Source organism: Lathamus discolor, chromosome 9, assembly GCF_037157495.1.
Source record: "Lathamus discolor isolate bLatDis1 chromosome 9, bLatDis1.hap1, whole genome shotgun sequence".
In the NCBI taxonomy this organism is placed as follows: domain Eukaryota; kingdom Metazoa; phylum Chordata; class Aves; order Psittaciformes; family Psittacidae; genus Lathamus; species Lathamus discolor.
The window spans coordinates 13,584,864-13,605,783 of record NC_088892.1 but is presented as its reverse complement, the minus strand read 5'-3'; the positions used below and the strand labels follow the sequence as shown (position 1 = coordinate 13,605,783).

General features: G+C 49.6%; 3 protein-coding genes across 3 annotated transcripts; 1 reads left to right on the top strand and 2 right to left on the bottom strand.

Moving 5' to 3' along the window:
- Nucleotides 1-1,494: 1,494 nt before the first annotated feature.
- UBE2A (ubiquitin conjugating enzyme E2 A) lies at nucleotides 1,495-10,594 on the bottom strand. The gene is made up of 6 exons (XM_065689470.1): nucleotides 10,300-10,594; nucleotides 9,931-10,011; nucleotides 9,786-9,811; nucleotides 4,429-4,518; nucleotides 3,359-3,447; nucleotides 1,495-2,947 (listed from the first exon to the last, which is right to left on the bottom strand). Exons 1-6 carry the CDS (start codon nucleotides 10,341-10,343, stop codon nucleotides 2,819-2,821), a joined length of 459 nt encoding a protein of 152 aa, XP_065545542.1. The 5' UTR covers nucleotides 10,344-10,594; the 3' UTR covers nucleotides 1,495-2,818.
- Nucleotides 10,595-12,181: 1,587 nt separating this feature from the next.
- Nucleotides 12,182-16,336, top strand: STEEP1 (STING1 ER exit protein 1). The gene is made up of 7 exons (XM_065689679.1): nucleotides 12,182-12,363; nucleotides 12,482-12,599; nucleotides 12,715-12,756; nucleotides 13,367-13,505; nucleotides 14,015-14,104; nucleotides 14,251-14,343; nucleotides 15,106-16,336. The coding sequence occupies exons 1-7, from the start codon at nucleotides 12,240-12,242 to the stop codon at nucleotides 15,166-15,168; spliced, it is 669 nt and encodes a 222-aa protein (XP_065545751.1). The 5' UTR covers nucleotides 12,182-12,239; the 3' UTR covers nucleotides 15,169-16,336.
- Nucleotides 16,337-18,353: 2,017 nt separating this feature from the next.
- Nucleotides 18,354-20,910, bottom strand: SLC25A5 (solute carrier family 25 member 5). The gene is given in 11 exon segments (XM_065689626.1): nucleotides 18,354-18,751; nucleotides 19,356-19,469; nucleotides 19,472-19,495; nucleotides 19,603-19,677; nucleotides 19,680-19,811; nucleotides 19,814-20,084; nucleotides 20,175-20,310; nucleotides 20,312-20,532; nucleotides 20,534-20,584; nucleotides 20,587-20,624; nucleotides 20,627-20,910. Coding segments are annotated over 11 exon segments (1,365 nt in total). The 5' UTR covers nucleotides 20,772-20,910; the 3' UTR covers nucleotides 18,354-18,593.
- Between the last annotated feature and the right edge of the window lie 10 nt (nucleotides 20,911-20,920).

Sequence of the window (20,920 nt, the reverse complement as noted above, 5' to 3'; positions counted from 1 at the left end):
TAGGCAGATATTCCTGCAGCAGGCAGGCGTGCTGCTCCCCCTCCCTAGCTTGAATATGCTGCACGTCCTGTAGGCTTGGTGATACTGAGACAGGCAGCAAGAGCCCCGCTGTGGGATTTGGGATGAGAAATGCCTATTTGGGGGAGCAGGAGCTGGCTAAATTTAACAGTCCCTCAGCAGGTGCAGCTGTCCAGGGCCTTGCTCTACCCGTTGCTGTGGCTTGGCTACCCATCTTAGCACAGTTACAGAATGGTTTGGACTGGAAGAGACCTTAAGGATCATTCAGTTCCAACCCCTGTTCATTGCCGAGTGCAGTACCATTGGCAGGACCTGCCTGTTGCCGTTCTGTCTTGTTAGTGGCTGTAGATTTGCCTGGGTGTTACTGTTGGAGCTAAACCTCTGTCGCTGGTGTGTCTATAGTGCTGTAAGCTTGGCTGGACAGCCAGGACCTGCTTGAGAATTAAATTGGTGGATGAAGGCCATGCTAAAAGGGGTGTAAAGGTCAGGGTTTGCTTCTTGCACCTCTGTGCTGCTCTTGTTTCCTCCTGCTGTAAGAGTCCCACGCCATGCTGTTGGGTGTGGCGGCTGGGTTTTTGTTTCGCTTTAGTGGCTGTCAAGACAAATACAAAACCGGAGGTGCTGGTACAGGGGCTTCTGCACGATGAGGATTTGGGCCATTCAGAAAGGGTCGGCTGGCGATAGTGTGCAGGAATCCTCCCAGCTCGGCCAGGGGCCACAGTTAAGGGACATAGGGGTGACTGAAGCCAACCACATCAGTGCAAGTGGGGGGCGAGCTGGTGTTTTGGGGTGGGTTTTGCACTGGTCTGTAACCTGGTGTAACAAAGGGGTTTGCTGCTCAACTGCCTCTGCCTTAGGGAAGTTTTGCACAGGGACTGCTTAAAAAACACTTACTTGAGGTAGATTCATTCCATACACACCTGAGGGATGCCAGATGCAGCTGTGATGACAGTTAAGACACTGTCCGTTAGGAGAAGGAGTATGTGTACCTCAGGTACTTCAATGGCAAAAGGCTGTTCAGTGGAATGAGCTGTGTCACAGCAGGTACAAACAATCCTCGCTTCCCTTTTTGAAAGAACCTGGCAGCTTCTATCTTAATTGCAGAGCAAAGCAGCACCAGGTTTTGGTATGTGCCAGTCATTTTAAATCCTGCTCTCCCCCTCATAAGATGGGAGGAAAGTAAGTATGATTCCTGTATCTGTTCATTATTGAGCCTGTTCGGTTGCTGAAACCAACTCATGATCATCTTTGTCAATGGCTCATTCACAGGCATTGAGCTTCCTGCAAGTGCTTTCTATGCTACCGCTGGTGTTTGCCCATTTCTGTGCTGGAAGTGCAAGTCCCAATCCCTGCACTAGAGCTGGCACAGCGCTCATTGCACTGCTGCTCCTCAGCCCTGCCCTGAGGGTCTACCTGGAGCTCAGTCCCACAGCAGGCTCCTACAGCCCCATTAAAATAACCACAGCTATACACCTCTTGCCTATTTATACAATAAGCACTAAGGTTACACTTTATTTACAACTTTTGAAAAATGTACAGTTTCTTACATGGGTTACTTGTGCAAAGTTGTACTTCTCAACTAACAGACCAATGTGCACACAAAGGACACGGGAACAGTGGACAACACAGTTGTAAGCTCCGTCCCACCCTGCTGCTTAAGGTACTGTATCCAAACGTACAAACTCAGCCCTACCAAAAAAAGTGAGTCTGGACTTACAAAGGTTGGTTTGGTTTTGGGGTCTGTTTTTTTCAGAGTTGAAAAAATACTTCCATGGAACTGGAGGGAAACTCAAGCATGCAGCAGCAGCTCACACAAACCACAATCATCTACGAAGAGCAGAAACTGCAGAGACTCAAGTGCCCACCCGTACTTTATTCACACTTTCCACAAGGCAAAGTTGGCTCCCCAAGGACTTGTCTTTCTCAGCTAAAGGTAAGGGGCAGGTGAAAGACACTGAGGGAGTAATTCCAGTGCTGGAACACTCTCTTCCTTTATCTCTTCCTTAATACAGAAGGTCTTTCTCTGAGTACCACAGCTCTACCTCGGTTTGTCCAGTAATGCCTCAGTGACAGGACTACAGAAATTAGTGAAGCGCTTGCTGTAGGCATGTCCTTTAAATTAAAATAAAAATGGGGGGTGTTTGTCACCCTAAGCAAAGGTCAGAGTACCACAGCTGTAGTGATTTATGTATACTTGTACATAAATCCTGCATGTGAAGTGCAGAAGTAACTAGCAGTCCACAGTCTCACTAAATATTTGAGTTGGAATCACTTTGTTTGGTTTTGTTTTTTACCATGAGTAAGGAGTTGAAACCAATACAGAAGGGAAACAAGGTTATTTCTTCACTCTGTATGTACAAATACAGTGGGGTCTAAACCAATAGTAGAGGTAAATGACCAGCCTGGACACATCAGCACTTTAGTTAATATCAGTTAAAAAATGTGTATGTATATAAACATCCCTTTATCAAGCTACACATAAGCATCACTGTGTATAACACAATTACAATTAAAAGCTTAGTGTACACTACAGAAATGCACAATACTGCCCTAAGACTGGAGAGGGGGCACAGGAAATGGATTCAGCATCAGTAACTCTTTTGCAAGTAACCCAAGTACAGAACATTTGACTTCAAAGTGGGTGTTTTCTGATGTCCAAGGAGAAGAAGCTTCAGCAAGGGAGGGTGGCAACAGCACAACAGCTATTCTGCTTTCAAAGTAAATGCTAGGAGGAAAAAGATGACTCAGACACTTTGTTTATTTTCCTCATCAACAGAGTGTTCATTTGCATCATCCTGGGTCAACAGTCACGCCAGCTCTGTTCTACTATTGCAGAAACCCGTTTTTCATATTCCCGCTTATTCTCTTGGTATAGCTGAGCTGCCTGGCTGTTTGCTGGGCTGTTGGGGTTTGGCTCATCCAATAGAGACTGCACAAAGAGAAAGAGATTCTTAGGCACTGGAGAGTATGCATAGTTTTCCAACATACTCCATAAAACTATCCATACCAATAGGAGTGCAGAGGTTAATTACATACAGGCAGGTACATGGCATTATTCCAGCTGTAAGTTAGTGGAAGCATTTGCTGTCACAGCAGTGCAGGTGGCACTGCGACTTGACAGCCAAGGAGCAATACCCAAGCAATGTGACCACAGGACAGGCCCCTTCAGTGACCACCTACTGTCACTGTTAGTTTATACCTCAGAAGTACTCATACCTTAGCACATATCAAGGTACAGATGCTATACTGGCTAGCAGGAGGCAAAACAAAGTGTTTCCTGAGCTGTGTTTGTCAAAGCATCCTAATTTCATTCTGCCTTTTCATGCAGGGTTCATTTTACCTGTATGGATGTTAAGATGGAGGAGACATCATAAGTAGGACTCCAACGATTCTGAAGAATATCCAGACATATACTACCATCTGCATAGACTAGAAAAGGTTCAAGAAGAATGGCTTAACACAGAAGTTGTACAGCTCTCAGTTTGTCCTAGTATTGCCTGCTCCTGAAAAACCTGTGTACTGACAAACACTACAATAGCATCTGACAGCAAACAAGCCTATAGGAAGGAACAAGTGAAGCTCATCACCAACAGCTGCCTGTGGTATTTAAACTCAACCCTTGCTTTTTCTTTAACATCAAGCTTCTCTGTGACACTGCAACTACCATTAATAGATTTTAAGACCAAAAAAAATTAAGCTACCCACAAGTGAACCAAATAGAGAACACAAGCCAAGAGCTGTTTACAGGTAAGGCTTCCCCAGAAAGTATCTACAACAGTCAGGGTCTAGTGTTCTGAAACTTGCAGCAGCTTTAGAAGAACCTTCCCTCAGGGCACTTCACTTACCTGCTACATTTGAAAGTTTCTAGTATTCCTTCACAAAGCTAGTATTTGTTGGAGACAAGGAATATAGCTACAACCTTTAATTACCAGAGAAGGGGGTTAATTAAATGATCTGTCACTCTCTGTAGCTGGTAACTAGCACCACATTTTGAGGTATGTCATTCTTACTGGCATTTTGGGGAAGTGATAAAAGACAACTGCAGTCAGCAGTGTCAAACATCCAGTGTCCATACATACTGCTGTATATGTGGTACATAAGGATAAAACACCAAGGCACTGCTCTTTAAGTATAACATATTCCTCTGTAAGGTTTAACAACAGGCAGTTGAGAGAGAAGTGTCTCAATACTGTGTTGTAATACCTGAAAGGTCAGAGGCTGCATTTATTGCCCCTTTCATTTCAAGCCTGAGCACTGCTCACATATTCATCCTTACTAAACCTACACAGAACCACACTGGAAGTTTGCTTACTTATCAAATAGTGGAAACTTTGACAATAAATGGACCTTTTTCTACAACACCATAAAAAGCTATTACTTGAAAATAAGCAGTATTGTGTAAGTACTTACCATTTGGATGAAACATTTTAGAGACAAATCTAACAGTGGGTGGCTTATTCGGATATTCTTCTGTGAATTCTATTGTAAGTTTGAAAGTTCCTGGAGTTGAAAGAGAGATAAGTAACCTTTACTCAGAATGAATTTACACAAGGGATAAGTAGCATCCCTCCACAAGCACAAACTGGTACTATTGTGCTGGTATGTACATGCTGGATAGGGAATACAGATTGCTCAGTCCTACAACAATTCTCCTACTCTCTTTGGAGTTAATCATTGACTCCAGCCAACACTGGTACAAGAGTATCTATCTCCTGTGAATTACTTTTATTGCCAAACCCACTACCCCAGTCAAAAGGTTCGTGTTAGGAAATAAATCTTCCCTTGAGTTTTCCTTTCACAAAGCCTAATCTCGGCACACTGTAAAAACAGCACAAGTGGGTGTATAACCATCTGTGCAACAGGCCATGATTTAGTAAGTCCTAGAGGTGGGAATATGCATCATGACAAGGACCTGCTTAGTTATTTCCTGTTTCAATTTCAAGAAAATACATTTTTATCAACAACTTTAAGTAATCACATCCTATTGCAGAAAAGTAATATTGAAAGCAGCGTCCAAATGAGACACTTGAAAACCCTGATCGGTTACTTCAGACTAACTAGTCTTCATCTGAGAAAGACTAAGCAGAGGAAGCTCTGCAGTTAACCCAATCACTTTACCAGCCTGCACCAACACAAGTGATTTTAGCCCTTCTCAGGCTGTGACAATCTGAGAATAAAAAGTCTGTCAACTAAATTTGCATAAATGTGGTTCCAAAGGGACTAAGCACTGCTAGTGAGTCAGAGCAGTAACTAAGGACGTCCAGATTACTCCAAGCTGCTCTTGTCATGCTATCATCTCAGCAACCCATATGGGAGGTGGTTTATGGGTACACTTGGAGAGATCCATCCATCAGAAGCACCTTCAAAATGCAGCTCTCCTGTAAGAGGAACGTGCCTTATAGTAATAACTGGAACAACCTGCCAGGGCAGACACATTACCTTTTCTGAAAGGGCATCCTCATGTATCTGTGACAGGTCCATCACTCCCCAACACTCAGTGCCCAAATTAAAACTCAGGGGCTCAGATGTAAAGTTCAACCTTGCTTCCTACTGTGAGGAAGCTTTCCAGCACTAGTATCATTAATGTATTCCTTCGTTTGGCTGACAAACACGTGCCAACAACTTGTGGCCAGAGAACAGAATTTTCAGTCCCTTTCCTTTTTTCAGATCAGCCGGGACCTGCGGGATTTCCCAGGGACTCCTTCCTTCATAAGGAGATAAACTATAACATTGAGTTGCAATAAATGAAGGTCATTGCTTTGACATTACAGTTCACATATGAAGACACAGTACAGATGCTTCAGAGCTATCTGTACAGCAGTGGGAAGTCTAAACATCCTAAAAATAAGGTTTTGCATGTTTGGCTTTTATTAGCAGTCTAACATCCAAAGAGCAGAGCCAGCAGTGTGCTATCTCACTGCAAAACAAACGGAACAGGGGTAGGATAGCTAAGATCATTCAAATCAGCAGAAGTGTGCAGTGGGGACTTCCAAGCTTCACTGCAGCTAATCCAGACACAGAGAGCCAGATCTGAGATCAGGCTGAATCCAGCACTGGGAAGTTAGTAGCGACTTCTACCAGCTGTGAACATCAGCTCAGGTCTACCCTTCTTTCCCTACATGATGGCAATCCCAAGCAGTATTGGCCCTTTGGAATCAAATGCTTAGGGATTTTATTCTAAATTTTAGAACTTCCCAGCTCTCCCTGCCCCAGTTCTGGTTCTCAGCAGCCTCCTTACAAAGCAGGAAAGCAGGCACTTTCTTCTGTGGAAGAGTGACTAAGCAAGCAGTAGGCTGTAAACTGAGCACAAACCATCAAACAGTAGATTTCAACAAGCATACTTGAGAAAATGAATGCTATTCTAGAACACTGACTGAAGTGGGAGCAGAGGGAACAGATAAAATGGCCGAAAATCAGTAAGAGGGGCAGTTTGATCTTAGAATCCATTTAAAACTACTGAGAGCAAGGGAAGCCATCTGCCCCAGAGACAGGAGAGCATCACTTTGAAAATAAACTGGAGCAAGTGGTTAGACAGTATCCAGCTGCAGCATCTACCTACTCAAATCTCCTAGTCAAAAACCCAGGGTAGCAAAAGCTCTTTGATAGAGCTCCACAGTACCCAACACCTCATTGCTGAGCTTTAATAAAGGGCAAGTCCAGAGAGCTGATGAACCAATGTCCAAGGGTCACTCACACTGAAAGGCCACATAAATCAAACAGGTATCATGACACACTGCTCAGGACAAGGCCCTCAGTGTCTAGTCTCTTCTACCACTAATTTCAAAGCTTTCAACTGATATTCTTTGTAACCTACCCTAGACAACCAGTTTTAAAACATAAAATTTCATATTCATTATCATTATTACGACATATTAGGATCATCACTGATCTTAGGAGAACATTATCTTTGCTCTCTTCTACCTTTTCCATCTGTCCCTCCTACCTCAGGACATCAGACTCTACCATGGTTAACAGGGCGGTTTCTCCATGACTGTATGCTGCCCCCATTAACCACTGACAGAGCAGCACCCATGTTCCTGCCAGGCCCTTCTTGCTGCAGGGAACAAGAGCAGCCCCCTCTATTCCACTGACCATAAAACAGGGATGATCTCCTCCCCTCCCACATGAGGATACAGAATCTATATCCCATAAACAAGGAATAAGCCACACAGAAGGCAAACATCCTGCTGCCTTGCTTTCTCTGATGGCAGCCAAGCAGGATACCACAATAGCTGTGCTACTTTTAACTCTCTCCTACCCAGGAATCCTGCACTAATCACTAAATCATCATCCGGTTTCAGAGAAATGGGTCTGAAGGACTGTGAGAGCTGGGTTTCCATCATGGGGACAGCACTACCACTTGAGATGCCACACACAGAGATTCTTAGAAATATGGTGAAGGGCAGGATGATATCCCCAGAGTCCTACTGCAGACACCTGCAATCAAATCCTCTTCAACCAGAAGATGGAAGTTATGCTGCTGTTCTAAATTAGTAGCTGCTCCTAGGGCAAGCCAGCCTGCACACTGAGCTGTGAGAACACCCTCTGAAGTCTGGAGGTGGAGGGGCAGGAGGGTTTCAGCTGCATTATGCTGCACAGCAAGTAAACAAACTTGTTTGAACTTCAGGTTTTCAGTTCAGACAAAGCTAAGAAACCTTGGAAGCTGAGACTGGAGAAGAGCCTCACCAGAAGGAGGATAAAGAACAGTAATTCTCACAATGTTGAAATGATTACACCTCTAGTTCAACAAATAAATAACTTCATGGGCTACCTTCACAAGAACTATGGTATCTGAAGTCTTACATTATCACCAGGAAGTGACAAAGCCTAAGAACAAAAATACAAAGTGACTTACGAGGAACATTGCCTTGCAAAGGCTTCATGAGAAGGATTACAGAGCTCCAGTGTACCTCTGACCCACAAGGGCCTGCACAGTTATAAAACAAGCCCAAACCAACAAAATACTGTTAAATACAGAATTCCCTTAATTTTACCTCCATTAAGCTAAACTGCATCTGAACTGTGCTACCCTGCTCAATAGAAAAGCACAGCTGGGGCACCAATATACCCCTATATATATATAGGCACTGCTTAATATTTTGTTATCTAGCAAGATTTAAGATATGCCTCAGAGCAAAGGAGATAAGCAGATCCTGCAACACAAGACATCGCTGTTCTCCTGAGCACACACACTTTGCTATGGGAAGAGCAATCCATCACACACCAAGATCATATTATGAGATCAGCCACAGCAGCAGGACAGCAGCAGCAGACTCAAGCATGTGTGAACTTCAAACTGCTGCAAACGCAACACGTCCTAAGTACCCCAGATAAAGACACAATGCTGCCACACTGGAAAGCAGGGGGGAAATCAGTATGTCAAAGCTCTCAAAAGCAGACTCCAACCTCCATCAACTAAATGGAAATGTATGGAAAAAAGCCCTTATAGCATCTGTTAACCTCACACTGAGCTGGAACAGCCTGAACGTGGAAACAACCTACATTTTAGCACACTGGAAGGAGGTGGCTTTCTGCTCCACCAGTGAATCACTATTAGTGGCAATGCACCAAGAACCTAAGCAGCTCTAGCAACCCTCAGAGAACTTGAAGGGAGCCCTTCTTTTAGGTTTACAAGATGACATAACAGAATACATTTAGTCAATCTGTTCTATTATGCAATGATACAGAATATTCAAGTTTGAAACATCAGAATTCTGAAGCAGCTACTATAGCAAATTTCTTAAGAGATCAAATACATTAAAAAAAATTTTGGAGTCTCGGGAGTTTTCTTAGGACTGAAACATTTAAAATCTTCAAAATCTTCACAGGAGGAAAAATCAAAATAACCTGCACTTTACAGGCATGCCCACAGGTGCTACCTCCAAGGATAAACAGAGACAAAGAAGTGAGCCAAGAACAACATAAGAGTGAAGGAATTTTTCCTATGTTTTTGCCATGAGTCATGCAGATCTAGGATTAATTATAGCCTGCACTGAAAGTATCTTAAATAATAATAAAAAACTGCATCACTGATTTCAGTTAGACAGTATTTCATGTCGAACAAGTTTTCACAGAGGTGCTGAAGTATTCAGACAGCACCAGCAAATGCAGAAGACCATAAGACCACATGTAAACTATCAGGACACAGGTATGTTACAAGGACTTATTTAGTCACCTTTTAACATTCAGAAGTTTTTAATCTTTAACCCTGAACGATACTGATTGCAGCAGAGTGAAGTAGATGCCAAGACAAAAACCCAAGAAAATATCTGTTCTGAGCTTCCTCAAACAATCGGCCCATTTCCTACTACAGCTGACTCACATTGGAACTTACTCGCAAAACACTTCCAGCATCAGAAAAAACAGCTCAAAACAAATGACAACGCTTCTGTACCAGGTTTTTGATGGTTCTCCAACTATGACTGTCTCTAAAAACACGATCCAGGATTCAAAAGAAAAGCTTGGAGATCCTTAAAATGGTACAGTAAATCAGGCTTAGCATAGTCAGATTTAGTGATTACAAGCAAGCACCTACAAGCTACTTTGTATGTTTCTGTAAATCAACACAGCAATCTAGAGCAACACCTTGGAGTAGGGGAAAAGAAATGCAGTGTTTACACAAGCACAGCACGCAGGTGCGCACACCCACATCCTTTTTGTCCCCAGGCCCCCACCTGTTGCCCAGTCAGGGCAGCGCACACCGGGGCCAAGTCAAACTGCAGCGAACCCCGACAAAGCCAAACCCCAGGCCCGCACGCCGCACTTACCGTCCTCGAAAGGGGTCCCCTCAGGCCTAAAAGAGGGAAGAAGCAGAGCACAGCGTCACCCGTGGGCTTCTGGCCCTGTCCCCCGCCGAGAGACACAGACGCAGCGGCCCCCGCGCCTGCCGCCCCCGGCCCCCGCCCGACTTACCCGAAGATGACGGCGTTCCACACCATGATGTTGTTCTCGGACGGGGCCCCGCTCACCCCGGCCGGGGGATCCTCCTGCAGCCTGCGGGCACAGGGAGCGCTGATGCGCCGGACCCACTACCCCTCCAGTGCTTCCCCCCGGCGGCCGCCCCTGCGCACTTCGCGTAACCCAGGCAGGTAGCTACACGCCCCTGCGCAAACAGCGTAACCCGCAGACAGACGGCGCCGACCGGCGCTACGCAATCAGCGGAGCGCGCCCTACCCCGCCGCCATGTTGTGCTGCCCCCCTTCTCTCCTGGCAAAGCGGGGCCCTCCGTCCTCCTCCCTCCCGCCCACCCTCCCCTTTCCCTTCAGCCGGCGGCCTCTGTACCTCTTGAAGTCCCGCATGAGGCGCCTACGGGCCGGAGTGGACATGGCGGGCTCAGGGTTATAGATCACTCATACAATGCCAGAGGGAGCACGGGGCGCCCGGAGACGGCGACGAGCTCCAACTGAGGCAGCGGCAGCGCTGACGAACAGGAGCGATCGCGGCCTCTACCACTGAGGCGGACGCAGGGGGGCCTGGGCTGCACCGATTCCTGCGCCGGCTGCCGGGCGCTCCCGGAACGTACCAACGGCGCGGGGAGAAAAGGCGGAGCCGGATATCGCAGAGCCCCCAACCTGGCCTCTACCACCTCGGCGGGGGGGCGGCGCCTAAAGCAGAGGGGCTGTACCAACGGCTGTGGCGGACAGGGGTGGAGGAACGTGACCGGTGACGTCACGAGTGCGGCCCGGTCCCGGCTGCAGTCGTTTTGACCCTTTCCGCGTCTGCGCCGTGGTTCGGCTCCTACCGGGGTTCGTTCCCGGTGCCCCGGGAGCGAACGGGGAGAGGCCGTGGAAGCGCGATAAAGGCAGCTGAGTGGGTACAGCAAGGCCAAGCGCGGAGTTAGTTCGCTTCAGCCGTCCCCAGGCCAGCAGGGCTCCACGACAGTGACGCCACCACTCCCGTTCCTCTTCCTCCCCGTTACGCTGCATTTCCTGCTTCCTCTGAAAGCTTTCCGAGGGAAAATAATCTCTTTTCTACCTCTTTTCAACAGCCTTCGAGAGTTAAGGATTTCTCTCTTCTGTTGTCTGGAGCAGACAGGATAGGTCCCGTTTATCCAGCTGATCCTGACTTGATGTAATACAGCCATGCGGGGAGCTGGCTCCAGAGGAGAGTCTGCCTTTAACAGAAGTTAACAAAAACACTGCTGTCCTGGCTGCCTTGAAAAGCCCCCGTTCCTGACCGTTCCTGTTGTAAAAATTCGCCACAGGCGTGCATTTGGTTAATTTTATTTACAATTGATTAGTATTGAGAGGCAATAAGCAAGCAGCGCTGGCCGCGCCGGCGAGTCTCCGCTCCACCAACGACGCACGAATCTTCTCACAGATTCTGTCCTTTTATATTCTTTTGCATCCCGTATACGGGTCCTTCTATGGTGTGGTGTGGGTCTGCGCCAGTCTGGTGCTAGGGGGTCTTGATCTGCCTCCTTGAAGACTGCTGAATCGAAGGTCTCGAGTCTTCCTGGTTTGTGTCCTTTACACAATGAGTGTTAAGTTTACACAAGCCTTGTTTACATTACCGGCTATCTGCGGTTAGCATAAGGCTTAGTTTCAGCATTACCTATATATCCTTGTTTGGGCATAACGTGCTTGTGGTTACAATCTCACATAAGCATGTATCAGTCCGTTAAAGTTTACCTCTGTTAATATAGTTTAATGCAAAAATTAATCCAATAGTTTTTCTAAGTTACTGACACGAATCACACCCACATCCCTCACATTCCTGCCCTGACCCAGCCTGTGCAGTGAGAAATGGATGGGTCCTGGGGCTTGTCCAAAAGGGGCTCTGCTCAGTGCTTTCTTTTTAATTACACAAGGACCTGTGCTCGCGGAAGATCCCGTTCACGAGAGATCCCCGCTTGCGGGAGCTCCCGAGGGGTGCAGTCGGACAGAGCCGGCACAGGGTGTGAAGGGATCGGGTCGGTGTCTCCTGCTCCCGTGCCGAGCTCAGGCCGGTTTGTGAAGAGAACTGACCCAAGGTCTCAGTGCTGCCGTTGCAGCAAGCGTCCAACGCAGGCCGGTGCTGCCCTGACCGTGCCTCCGCAGCCCCGCCGCACCGCCGCCGGCCCTCCGGGGGGAGAGCCCCGCGCCTCGGGAGCGAGTCCCGCCCCGCGGCGAGCCCGGAAGCAGACATTGTTTCTCCGGAGCGCTCGGCGAGCTCACGCTCAGCGGGCGGAGCCGCGGAGAGGCCGGGCGTGGGGCGGGGAAAGGCCGCTCCGAGCCGCCGCCATGCCGAAGGTGGTGTCTCGGTCCGTCGTGTGCTCCGACACCCGCGACCGCGAGGAGTACGACGATGGGGAGAAGCCGCTTCACGTTTACTACTGCCTGTGCGGGCAGATGGTGCTGGTGCTGGGTGAGCCGCGGCGGGGGCGCGCAGCGCTGAGGGCCTGCGAGGCGGCGGGGCGCGGCGGGCAGGGGTTGTGCCGCCGGTGCCGGCCGCGCCGCCAGCCAGGCCCCGCCGCTCTCCGCAGACTGCCAGCTGGAGAAGCTGCCGATGCGGCCGCGGGACCGCGCCCGGGTGATGGACGCCGCCAAGCACGCCCATAAGTTCTGCAACGCGGAGGAGGAGGAGAGCGTTTTCCTGCGCAGGTGGGCCCCGGCTCTGCCTCCCGAGGCCTCCGAAGGGCCGCCCTGCTCGGATCCCTCGGCCGGGCACCGTGCCTGCTGCCTGCGCGCTCCTCTTAACCTCTTCCTTCCTCCCCAGACCCGAAGGCATAGAGCGGCAGTTCAGGAAGAAGTGTGGCAAGTGAGTGACCGAGTTGGCTCTTTAGTGACTCTGACAGCCTGGCTTTGCGGTAGCGTAGGAATCCAGAATCCCAGACTGGTTTGGGTTGGAAGGGATGGACCCTAAAGCTCACTCAGTTCCAACCCCTTGCCATGGGCAGGGACACCTTACACTAGAGCAGCTTGCTCCAAGCCCTGTCTGTCATGGCCTTGAACACTGCCAGGGATGGGGCAGAGCCAGTGCTGCTCTGCACAGCCTGTGCCAGTGCCTCTCCATAGTGAAGGGCTTCTTCCCAATCTCTTAATTCTGCCCTCTTTCAGTTTAAAGCCATTCCCCCTTGTCCTGTCCCTAAATGTCCTTGTAAAAAGTCCCTCTCCAGGTTTCTTGTAGCCCCTTTAGGCACTGGGAGCTGCTCTGGTCTCCCCAGAGTATTCTGTTCTCCAAGCTGAACCAGCCCAGCTTTCTTAGCCTGGCTCCAGCGCAGAGCTGCTCCAGCCCTCAGAGCATCTCCCTGGCCTCCTCCAGACTCATTCCAACAGCTCCACAGCCTTCACATGCTGGGGGCCCAAGAGCTGAACACCTTACTCCAGAATCCGTGTTTTCTCACAGCTAGCTGTGCTACTGTTTCCAGGTGTGGACTGCTGCTCTTTTATCAACACCAACAGAAAAATGCTCCTGTGACGTTCATTGTTGATGGTGCTGTGGTCAAATTTGGCCAGGGTTTTGGGAAAACAAACATATATACTCAGAAACAAGAACCTCCCAAAAAGGTAATCAGCTTTAGATAAGTAAAAAGGTTATCTCTGCTTTTCAACAAGGTGTGGTGAGTAAAATCACTTAATGGTGGGGGCAAAGGGGAGAAAAAAGAAAGAAAAGGACCTCGAAACAATAGCTCAGTTTGGTGTCTTCTATCTGCCTTAAGTTTTCCTTTACAGAGGTCACTGCAGCTTGGAGTTGTAGCACTACAGGAAAGCAAAATAATCTGGGAAATCTAGATTGTGCCTGACATTTCGGCTCAGTTGCCAGAAAGTTTCCATTGTAATTAGGTCTGCACAGCGATTCTCAAAATATGACACATCTATTACATATCAGTGAGCTTGCTTCTGATAATGACAGCTCTATCCCCTGAAATCACTAGGGATAATTCTCCTTTGCCACCCACAGAGTTCAGGTAATCCTAACACATTGCATGAGAAGCCTTAAAAGCATTGGAGGGGGAGTGATCTCTAGTGGCAGAGCTGTTGCCAAGGTTTAAGGAAATACTCCGTTTCTCACCTAGGTGATGATGACCAAACGGACCAAAGACATGGGCAAGTTCAGTTCTGTCACAGTCTCCACAATTGATGAAGAGGAGGAGGAGATTGAAGCGGTGAGTTTTGTCTGTCCTTGGTGGCAGTTGCATCTGAACCTAACAGCTGTCCTGAGCACTGATGAGAGCCAGTGGTCATCTCACCGTTTGGATGAGGTGGTGTTACTTTGGGGTTTGCTGTTGCAAAGTGACACTGTGTGTTTCAGAGGGAGATTGCAGACTCCTATGCACAGAATGCAAAAGTGATTGAGAAACAGCTGGAACGCAAAGGCATGAGCAAAAGGCGGCTACAGGAGTTGGTGAGTGTTTTTCTTTGGTGTTCAATGCGAATTCCTGAGATCTATTTGTGTTTGTACACAAAAGCTGTCTTGCAGATTGGACTGAAGGTCCTTCTACAGTCCTAGCTGACTTGTAGCTTTGTGAGGATGACCTTTCCTTTACAGGTTTTATAGAGATGTTCTCCTAGTCCTTCTGAACTTAAAATTGTACGGAGTTGAACAGAACTGACTGAAGAGCACCTAGCAGAGCTTTTGCCGGGAGACTTCCCATGTTGGTCAAGGAACAAGGAAAGGGAAAACCAGGCCATGGCTTTGCCAACTAGAGCAACCCCCTAATGCTGTCCGGTCAAGCCTATTTGCCAGAGCAGGTCTCTGCCAGGAGGTGTCAGGCAAGCTGAGGCCAAGCTCCTCCTTGCTGGAGGAGCTGCCAGCTCAGCGGGTACCTAAAGGGTCACTTGAAGAATTAATGGGAAGAACATCACAGCTGATCTTACCTGCTGGGACAGGATAGTGTGGAAGGGGAGTGGGGAAATGTGTAGCTTCCACCTGAGGACAGAAGAGATGAAATTGTCTCCTGTGCAGTTAGGTTTGGACTTTTTATGGTTTCAAAGGTGGTCATTGTCCTGTACATCAGGGGAGGGAGCCAGAAAGAACATGAGCTACTCTTGCTCCTGGTGTGAGAAAGCTTGCCCAGTGGTCAGACAAGATGACCAAACCTCACTGGAGCACTGAAGGGAAACATATCCAGCCTTTATTTCATTCTGTCTCAATTTTCTTAATCAGGCTGAGTTGGAAGCCAAGAAAGCCAAGATGAAAGGAACCCTGATTGATAACCAGTTCAAGTGAAATGCTGCACATCTGCTGAGTATTCAGAGAGCAGAAGCTACCAGGAGCTATCACAGATCTGTCAACAGAGCAGAAGTAACAGACAGTGTTCAAGGGCAATGTGCTGCATGCAGCCAGCTTGGAGGATGAGCAACTCTCTCTCATAACTGATACTCTGGTACCAATTTTAGTAACTCCAACGGCACTGGAGACTTTGCTGAAGCTGCAGTTCTCTACAGATGCAGTGTCAGGAGCAAGCTGCTCCAGACAGAATATTTACATTTGGAAAATCTTCACTGGGTGCCTTCCTGAGTTCAAATACCCACCTTTTTATTTTGGTAGTTTTCAAATGTGTAAGGTTTGCATAAGTGTATTAGAGCTGTAGGTCAACTGTACAACAAAGAAATGGCTACAAAAGTAAGCTCTGTGCCTCTTGTTCATTTTGTTATTTTAAATGTGTCCAAAATGTGCAGCAGCTGGAGACATGTGCCATTCCCACACAGGCGGAGGAGACTGGGTGCCAGGCTGGGGACGGTGCTGCTGCTCACCCTGAGCAGCAGACAGGCTGTCAGAGGCCTGGCTGCGGCTGTTAACCCTCAGCTCCTGTTGAACATTGGAAAGCTGCAGCTTGACAGAATTGCAGTGTCCCAACAGACAACTGCCTGGTACAAGAGAATGAAATCCAACCTTGTTTTGAACTACTGAAACCAAAACCTGCCTGCCTGTTACACAGTAATTGTATGAGTACAGATAGGCAGTTGGAGGTTACCTGTACAATGGGCAATCCTTTAAAGTAGAATATAACTGCACGTGTGAACTAACCCATTCTGCAAACCAGAATCAGTACCTGGAGACGTAAAATGTGAAGGAGAAGGAAAAATTGTTTTGAATGCGCTGACCACGAAGGACTTGGATGAAGACAACATTAAGAATGGGAGCATAAAGGACCTTGTTTGGGAAATAATATTTTGTGTCTCTTGTGTGATGTAGTAACAGTGCTCTATAGTCCTTATTGCTTTACTTGGGATTAAATACCGTGTTATGGATTTGAACTGAAATACTTTTCCTAGGATGTTTTTACTCTACCAAGTATTATCAAATAACCTGAACAATGACCACGATGCTTCATCCCCCAGAATTACTATGGAAGACTTCATAATCAATAAAGATTTTCCATCTGGTTTTATAACCCTGACTGGGAAAATGGCTCTGCTTAGCCTAAGGATGTATCCTTCCTTTTTTGGGGGCACCAGGCCCCTTCCTGTCCTCAGTTTCCCCACAAGAACAAAGTCCTTAATCCCTCCATAGTGTCCTTCTGTGACAGGCAAAAGCAGCAGCTGAACCCCCAGCCTGCTTCCCCAGATAAAGTGCTCCTGGGGAGCTGCCAGGAGAGGGAGGTTAAATCCTCTGGGAGCCCCAGGCCAGAGGGGTCTGCCAGCCCATGCTCCCGGCAGCACAGCGCAGGGAAAACCCATTTAGGGCTCTACCCGTCATCTCCCATGCCCCAGTGCTTGTTTCCCAAGTCTCAAAAGCAGTAACTAACCTGGGTAGCTACAACTCATTTCACCCAGTGCCAGCCCTGCACCCCAAACCCAGTGCAAAATGCTGTAGGGCTGAGGACTTAATGTGTCCCCTAACTCATCTCCCTTTGCAGCCCAACACAATAGCCTTGGCTCAGCACCTTGGTCAACCACCACCGTGTGGAGGAAGAAATGACATACTTACCCCTGTGTGCCAGCGGGCCAGCCACACATCCACTGTAGGAGAAGGGAAAGGAAAGGATGCGCCATGCTCAGCAACCAGCAGCATTTCAGAGCAGCCCCTGAAATCCAGAACATGTTGGCAGCAGGAGCAGTAAAACCCAAGAGCCCTCCATTAATCAGCCGGCATTTGTGCAGCAGGAGAGGGCTCCCGGTAAGGCTGCCCCATGGTGCAGCCCCCTCTCAGCCTGCTGCCTGCTCTCCTCAGCCCTCTCCTCTGCCTGCCATGTGTGGCACTGCTCCATGGATCACAGGCAGGGGGGGATCTCACCAGGAGCCCAGGGGCAATTGAAAAGCACCAGCAAAGGCTTTCGGCTCAGCAGCACGGCAATCTCAACACGCAGACGTTCCCCATCACGAGCACACACGGCCATTCACAGGGTCGCATGTCCCGCCGCCTGCAGTGGGGCAGTGCTGCACACTCATGCCCAGCTGCTCCATTTGGCTTTCAGCAATAAAAACAATTACTACACTTTGCAACACAGAGGCTTGTTTTGCTGTCTCAGCAGTGGTTGAGCCTGGTGTCAGTGATTGAGATCAACTGCTCTGAGCAAGCCTGGACAGCCAAAGCACCAAAGGTATGGGGGCAGCGACAAGACTCACTCATCTGAAGGTCAGAGGACCAGACCATCCACTCACCACCCCAGCTCCCCAGTCAGAAACCCGGCAGCTGCCCTGTGGCATGCTCACAGACCCACAGAGATCTCTGGGTAAAGGCCGAGCCACACACATTGCCCAGCCTTGCAGTGTTTGCCCCGCATTGCCCCAGCAGCATGAAGGAATTTCCCCCTTCCCCTAGAATTTGGGGCTGGGACAAGCTTAACTCCTAGGGGTAAGGGATGGGCCTGGGGATGTGACTCCCTGACTGGCAAGCGCAGCTCTGCCAAAGGAGCTGGCTGGCTGTGCCCAGCTCTACATCCCCAAAACACAACATCCGACGCGTGGGCAAAGCAGGCCAGGGGCTCCACAGATGAGCAGCAGTTACCTGCACTTAGGTTCTCTGGCTGGGTTTTAGCATGCCTGAGTAGGCAGCTCAGTTTCTAAGCCAGAGTACATGATGCCAGCTCTGCTCCTGCAGACAGCAACAAATACCTCTCTCCAGCCTTCCAGGCATCCAGCACCATGGGGAAGGCTGTGCTTTGCAGAAGACTTAGGCACTTGGCACCTTCTAAACAAGGTTTCATCCCCTTCAGGGAGCAGAAAGGCCTGAGAGAGGACTGGTGGCACAGAGCCAGCACACATGGGCCACCCCAGCCCACACCTGGGCAGGGAACCACTGGGTAGGAAACACTGCAGAGCTTCCCTGGCAGCCAGCCCTGTGTTTACCTGCTGGAGGGAGTTAGCAGGTAGCGAGGCGTGCAGGATGGAGGTGTTCCTTCTCCTCTATAGTCACTGCAGACTCCCACCCCCCTCATGCTGCAAGAACAAACATGAGAGGAGGAAAGCTGGCTTCAGATTTTTGTTTCTTTGTACTCTTTAAGCAGGAGTGACTGAAACAGAAACCATGGCGAGTCCCATCAGGGAGAACAATTTGATAAAGACAGGGCAGCAGGCAGTTGCTCCTGCCTCGTGCCAACCTGTATAAACATCAGCCATCACTGTTTAGTAACTAGATGGTTTTCAAACACGTCCATGAACGGTCATGGACTACATGAAACAACACGCCAGTTCACAACAGAAAGCAACTTATGCGTTCTCCTTGATTTCATCACAGAGGACCAAGACAAAAGCACCATCCATTCCTCGAAGTACATTTGACCATGCACCTTCGAAAAACGCCTTGGAGCCCTCGTCCCGGGCAGTCTTCCACCAGCAGTCAAGGGTGCCTGTGGACATCATGTCAGCTGCAGGAGACAGCATCAGGAATCGGATGCTCATGACACACGACATCCAGGTTCAACACCGCCTAAGATCCTCCAGCTTCATAAACTCAAATGCATCCCATTTCTTGACTGACTTTCTTCTGTATTAGCACATAAGAGCACAAAATTGCCCAGGAGATACACTGCTGCTACATTACCCCTTGGAGACACTGGAAGGACCAGTTCGAGCAGAAGGCAGCTACTGTTTGCTTTGACACCAACACTTCCAGACCCAAAAGCTATTGCACAATCAGCCAGGCCATGCCTGCTACCAGGGATGGCTCCTCTTGGCCCAGAGACACTAGTCTGCAACATCCTTGGGCAAATTCTGCTGTTCCTGCCCACTGAACGTATACCTGGCTTGTGCACACCACCTTACAGCTACGCTGTGGAGACTAAGCCATCCATGCACCCTGCCTGTAACCCACTTCTGCAGCTTCTCTCACACCCCCAGCTCACAAGGAGTGAGGATATCTACAGAGCTTGGTGAAAGCCAAGCCACTCTGCCTTCACCTCAGCTCCACCACCAACTGTTGATTCAGGGATGCGTGATTGATACTTTCTACGCAAGGAAGAAGAAACTTACTTCCTTCCCAGCCAGACTGCATCACCGTGCAACAATGGACAGTATCAAAAGGGCAGGATGCGAAACCAGCGACAGCGGTGACGGTCTGCATGATCATCCAGTTGACAATGATGGGGTGTTCCTTGGGTCTCAGAGCATGCCTGTGGGAGAGAGGTTTTGTTCAGAATGGTTGGTGAGCCACCAGCACCGCACTGCAGGCCTGCCGCAGCCCAGCATCTCCGTTTTAGTGCCATTTTGGTCAACCTACCCTTCACAGTGTCACAGATGCCAAAGTAGGCAGCTCTGTGGATGATGATACCCTGGAGAGAGACACTGAACCCTGGTACAGGCCATTGAGGCCATCCGACCAGAAGACATTGAGCAGGCAGTCGCCGAGCCCACTGAACTCCTGGTCAGCCTTGGCTTTGCCCACATCTGCTCCCAGGTGGGTTCAGGCCAAGTCACATGGGTAGAGACGCAGAGGGAGGTAGCACCGGCAGCACCCCCGGACACCAGGTTACCGGCAAAGTACCTCCAGAACTGGGTTCGCTTGTCCACCCCGCGCAGGAAGATCTGCTGATACTTACCCCTGAAGGTGAAGTTGGGGGCCTGGGTGGGGAAGTTCTGGACCACATTGGCCAGGTTGCCACGCCAGGAGGGGATGCCCTGCTCCCGGGGAATGCGCACCATGCGGTCGATGGTGCCCTTTTAGTGCTTATCGGCTGCGAGCTGCTTGCTGGTGTGCTGCACCTGCGGAGGGCGAGACACAGCCGTCAGCACCACTGCCCCGTGGCCCCCTGACCCCGGCACCTGCGTCCTTGCTGCAGCCCCAGCCCTCACCTGCAGCAGCAGCTTCATGCTCTCAGTAGGGGCGATGGCGGTCTTGGAGACGGTGGCCGCCACGCCGCTGGTGAGGAAATCCTTAGCGAAGGACAGGGCCGCATCGGCCATGGCGAGAGGCGGCGCGAGGCGAGGTGAAGTGGGGTGAGAGGCAGCGCTGCAGAGGAGGATGAAATGGCTGCCTTACACAGGGGTGTCGGCGGACACGTTGGGTGGGATGCACCGCTGCGTCCCGCTCACCCGCTGGCTGTGGGAGGGGGACAGGGCTGGCTTGGCAACCTCCGGTGGGGCGCGAACTGCCGATGCCTGGCACGGGAGCACAGCCTGGGCTGCCCCTGCGGGGCCTTGCGTCCCCCCTGAGCCCCTCTGCACCGTCTGAGCGCCGTCATGAAGACAGCCTGGCACCACTGTGGCTCAGACCCCACTGAGAGAACTCTGTTAGTGTCACCCTGGGTGACCCCCCCCGACACCTCTGCCGGTACTGTCACCTGCACACAGGATGCTCAGGGAGTCACGGACCTCCAGGCACCGTATGTATTCCCTGAGCCCAGCTGTGATGAGGTGCTCAGACCTGTACCCCACCATGCACCCAAACATCCCCTGAGCTACAGTTAACCTGCCCAAGAGCTGTCCCTGCGACAGCTGGCTCTTGGTGATCACACACCGTTTTGCACATCAGTGAGCCACTGCTAAAGCGCTTCGTTTCAATGCTGTCTTAAATATTTTAGCGTTCTCTTTTGGGGATT

Coding starts and splice junctions, on each gene's coding strand:
- UBE2A (XM_065689470.1), bottom strand. CDS start 10,343: ATGTCCACTCCGGCCCGTAGGCGCCTCATGCGGGACTTCAAGAG. Junction 4,519..9,785: donor GGGGACCCCTTTCGAGGACG/GTAAGTGCGGCG, acceptor TTTCAACTCCAG/GAACTTTCAAACTTACAATA. Junction 3,448..4,428: donor TAAAATGTTTCATCCAAATG/GTAAGTACTTAC, acceptor AACCTTTTCTAG/TCTATGCAGATGGTAGTATA.
- STEEP1 (XM_065689679.1), top strand. CDS start 12,240: ATGCCGAAGGTGGTGTCTCGGTCCGTCGTGTGCTCCGACACCCGCGAC. Junction 14,105..14,250: donor AGGAGGAGGAGATTGAAGCG/GTGAGTTTTGTC, acceptor TGTGTGTTTCAG/AGGGAGATTGCAGACTCCTA. Junction 14,344..15,105: donor AAAGGCGGCTACAGGAGTTG/GTGAGTGTTTTT, acceptor TTTCTTAATCAG/GCTGAGTTGGAAGCCAAGAA.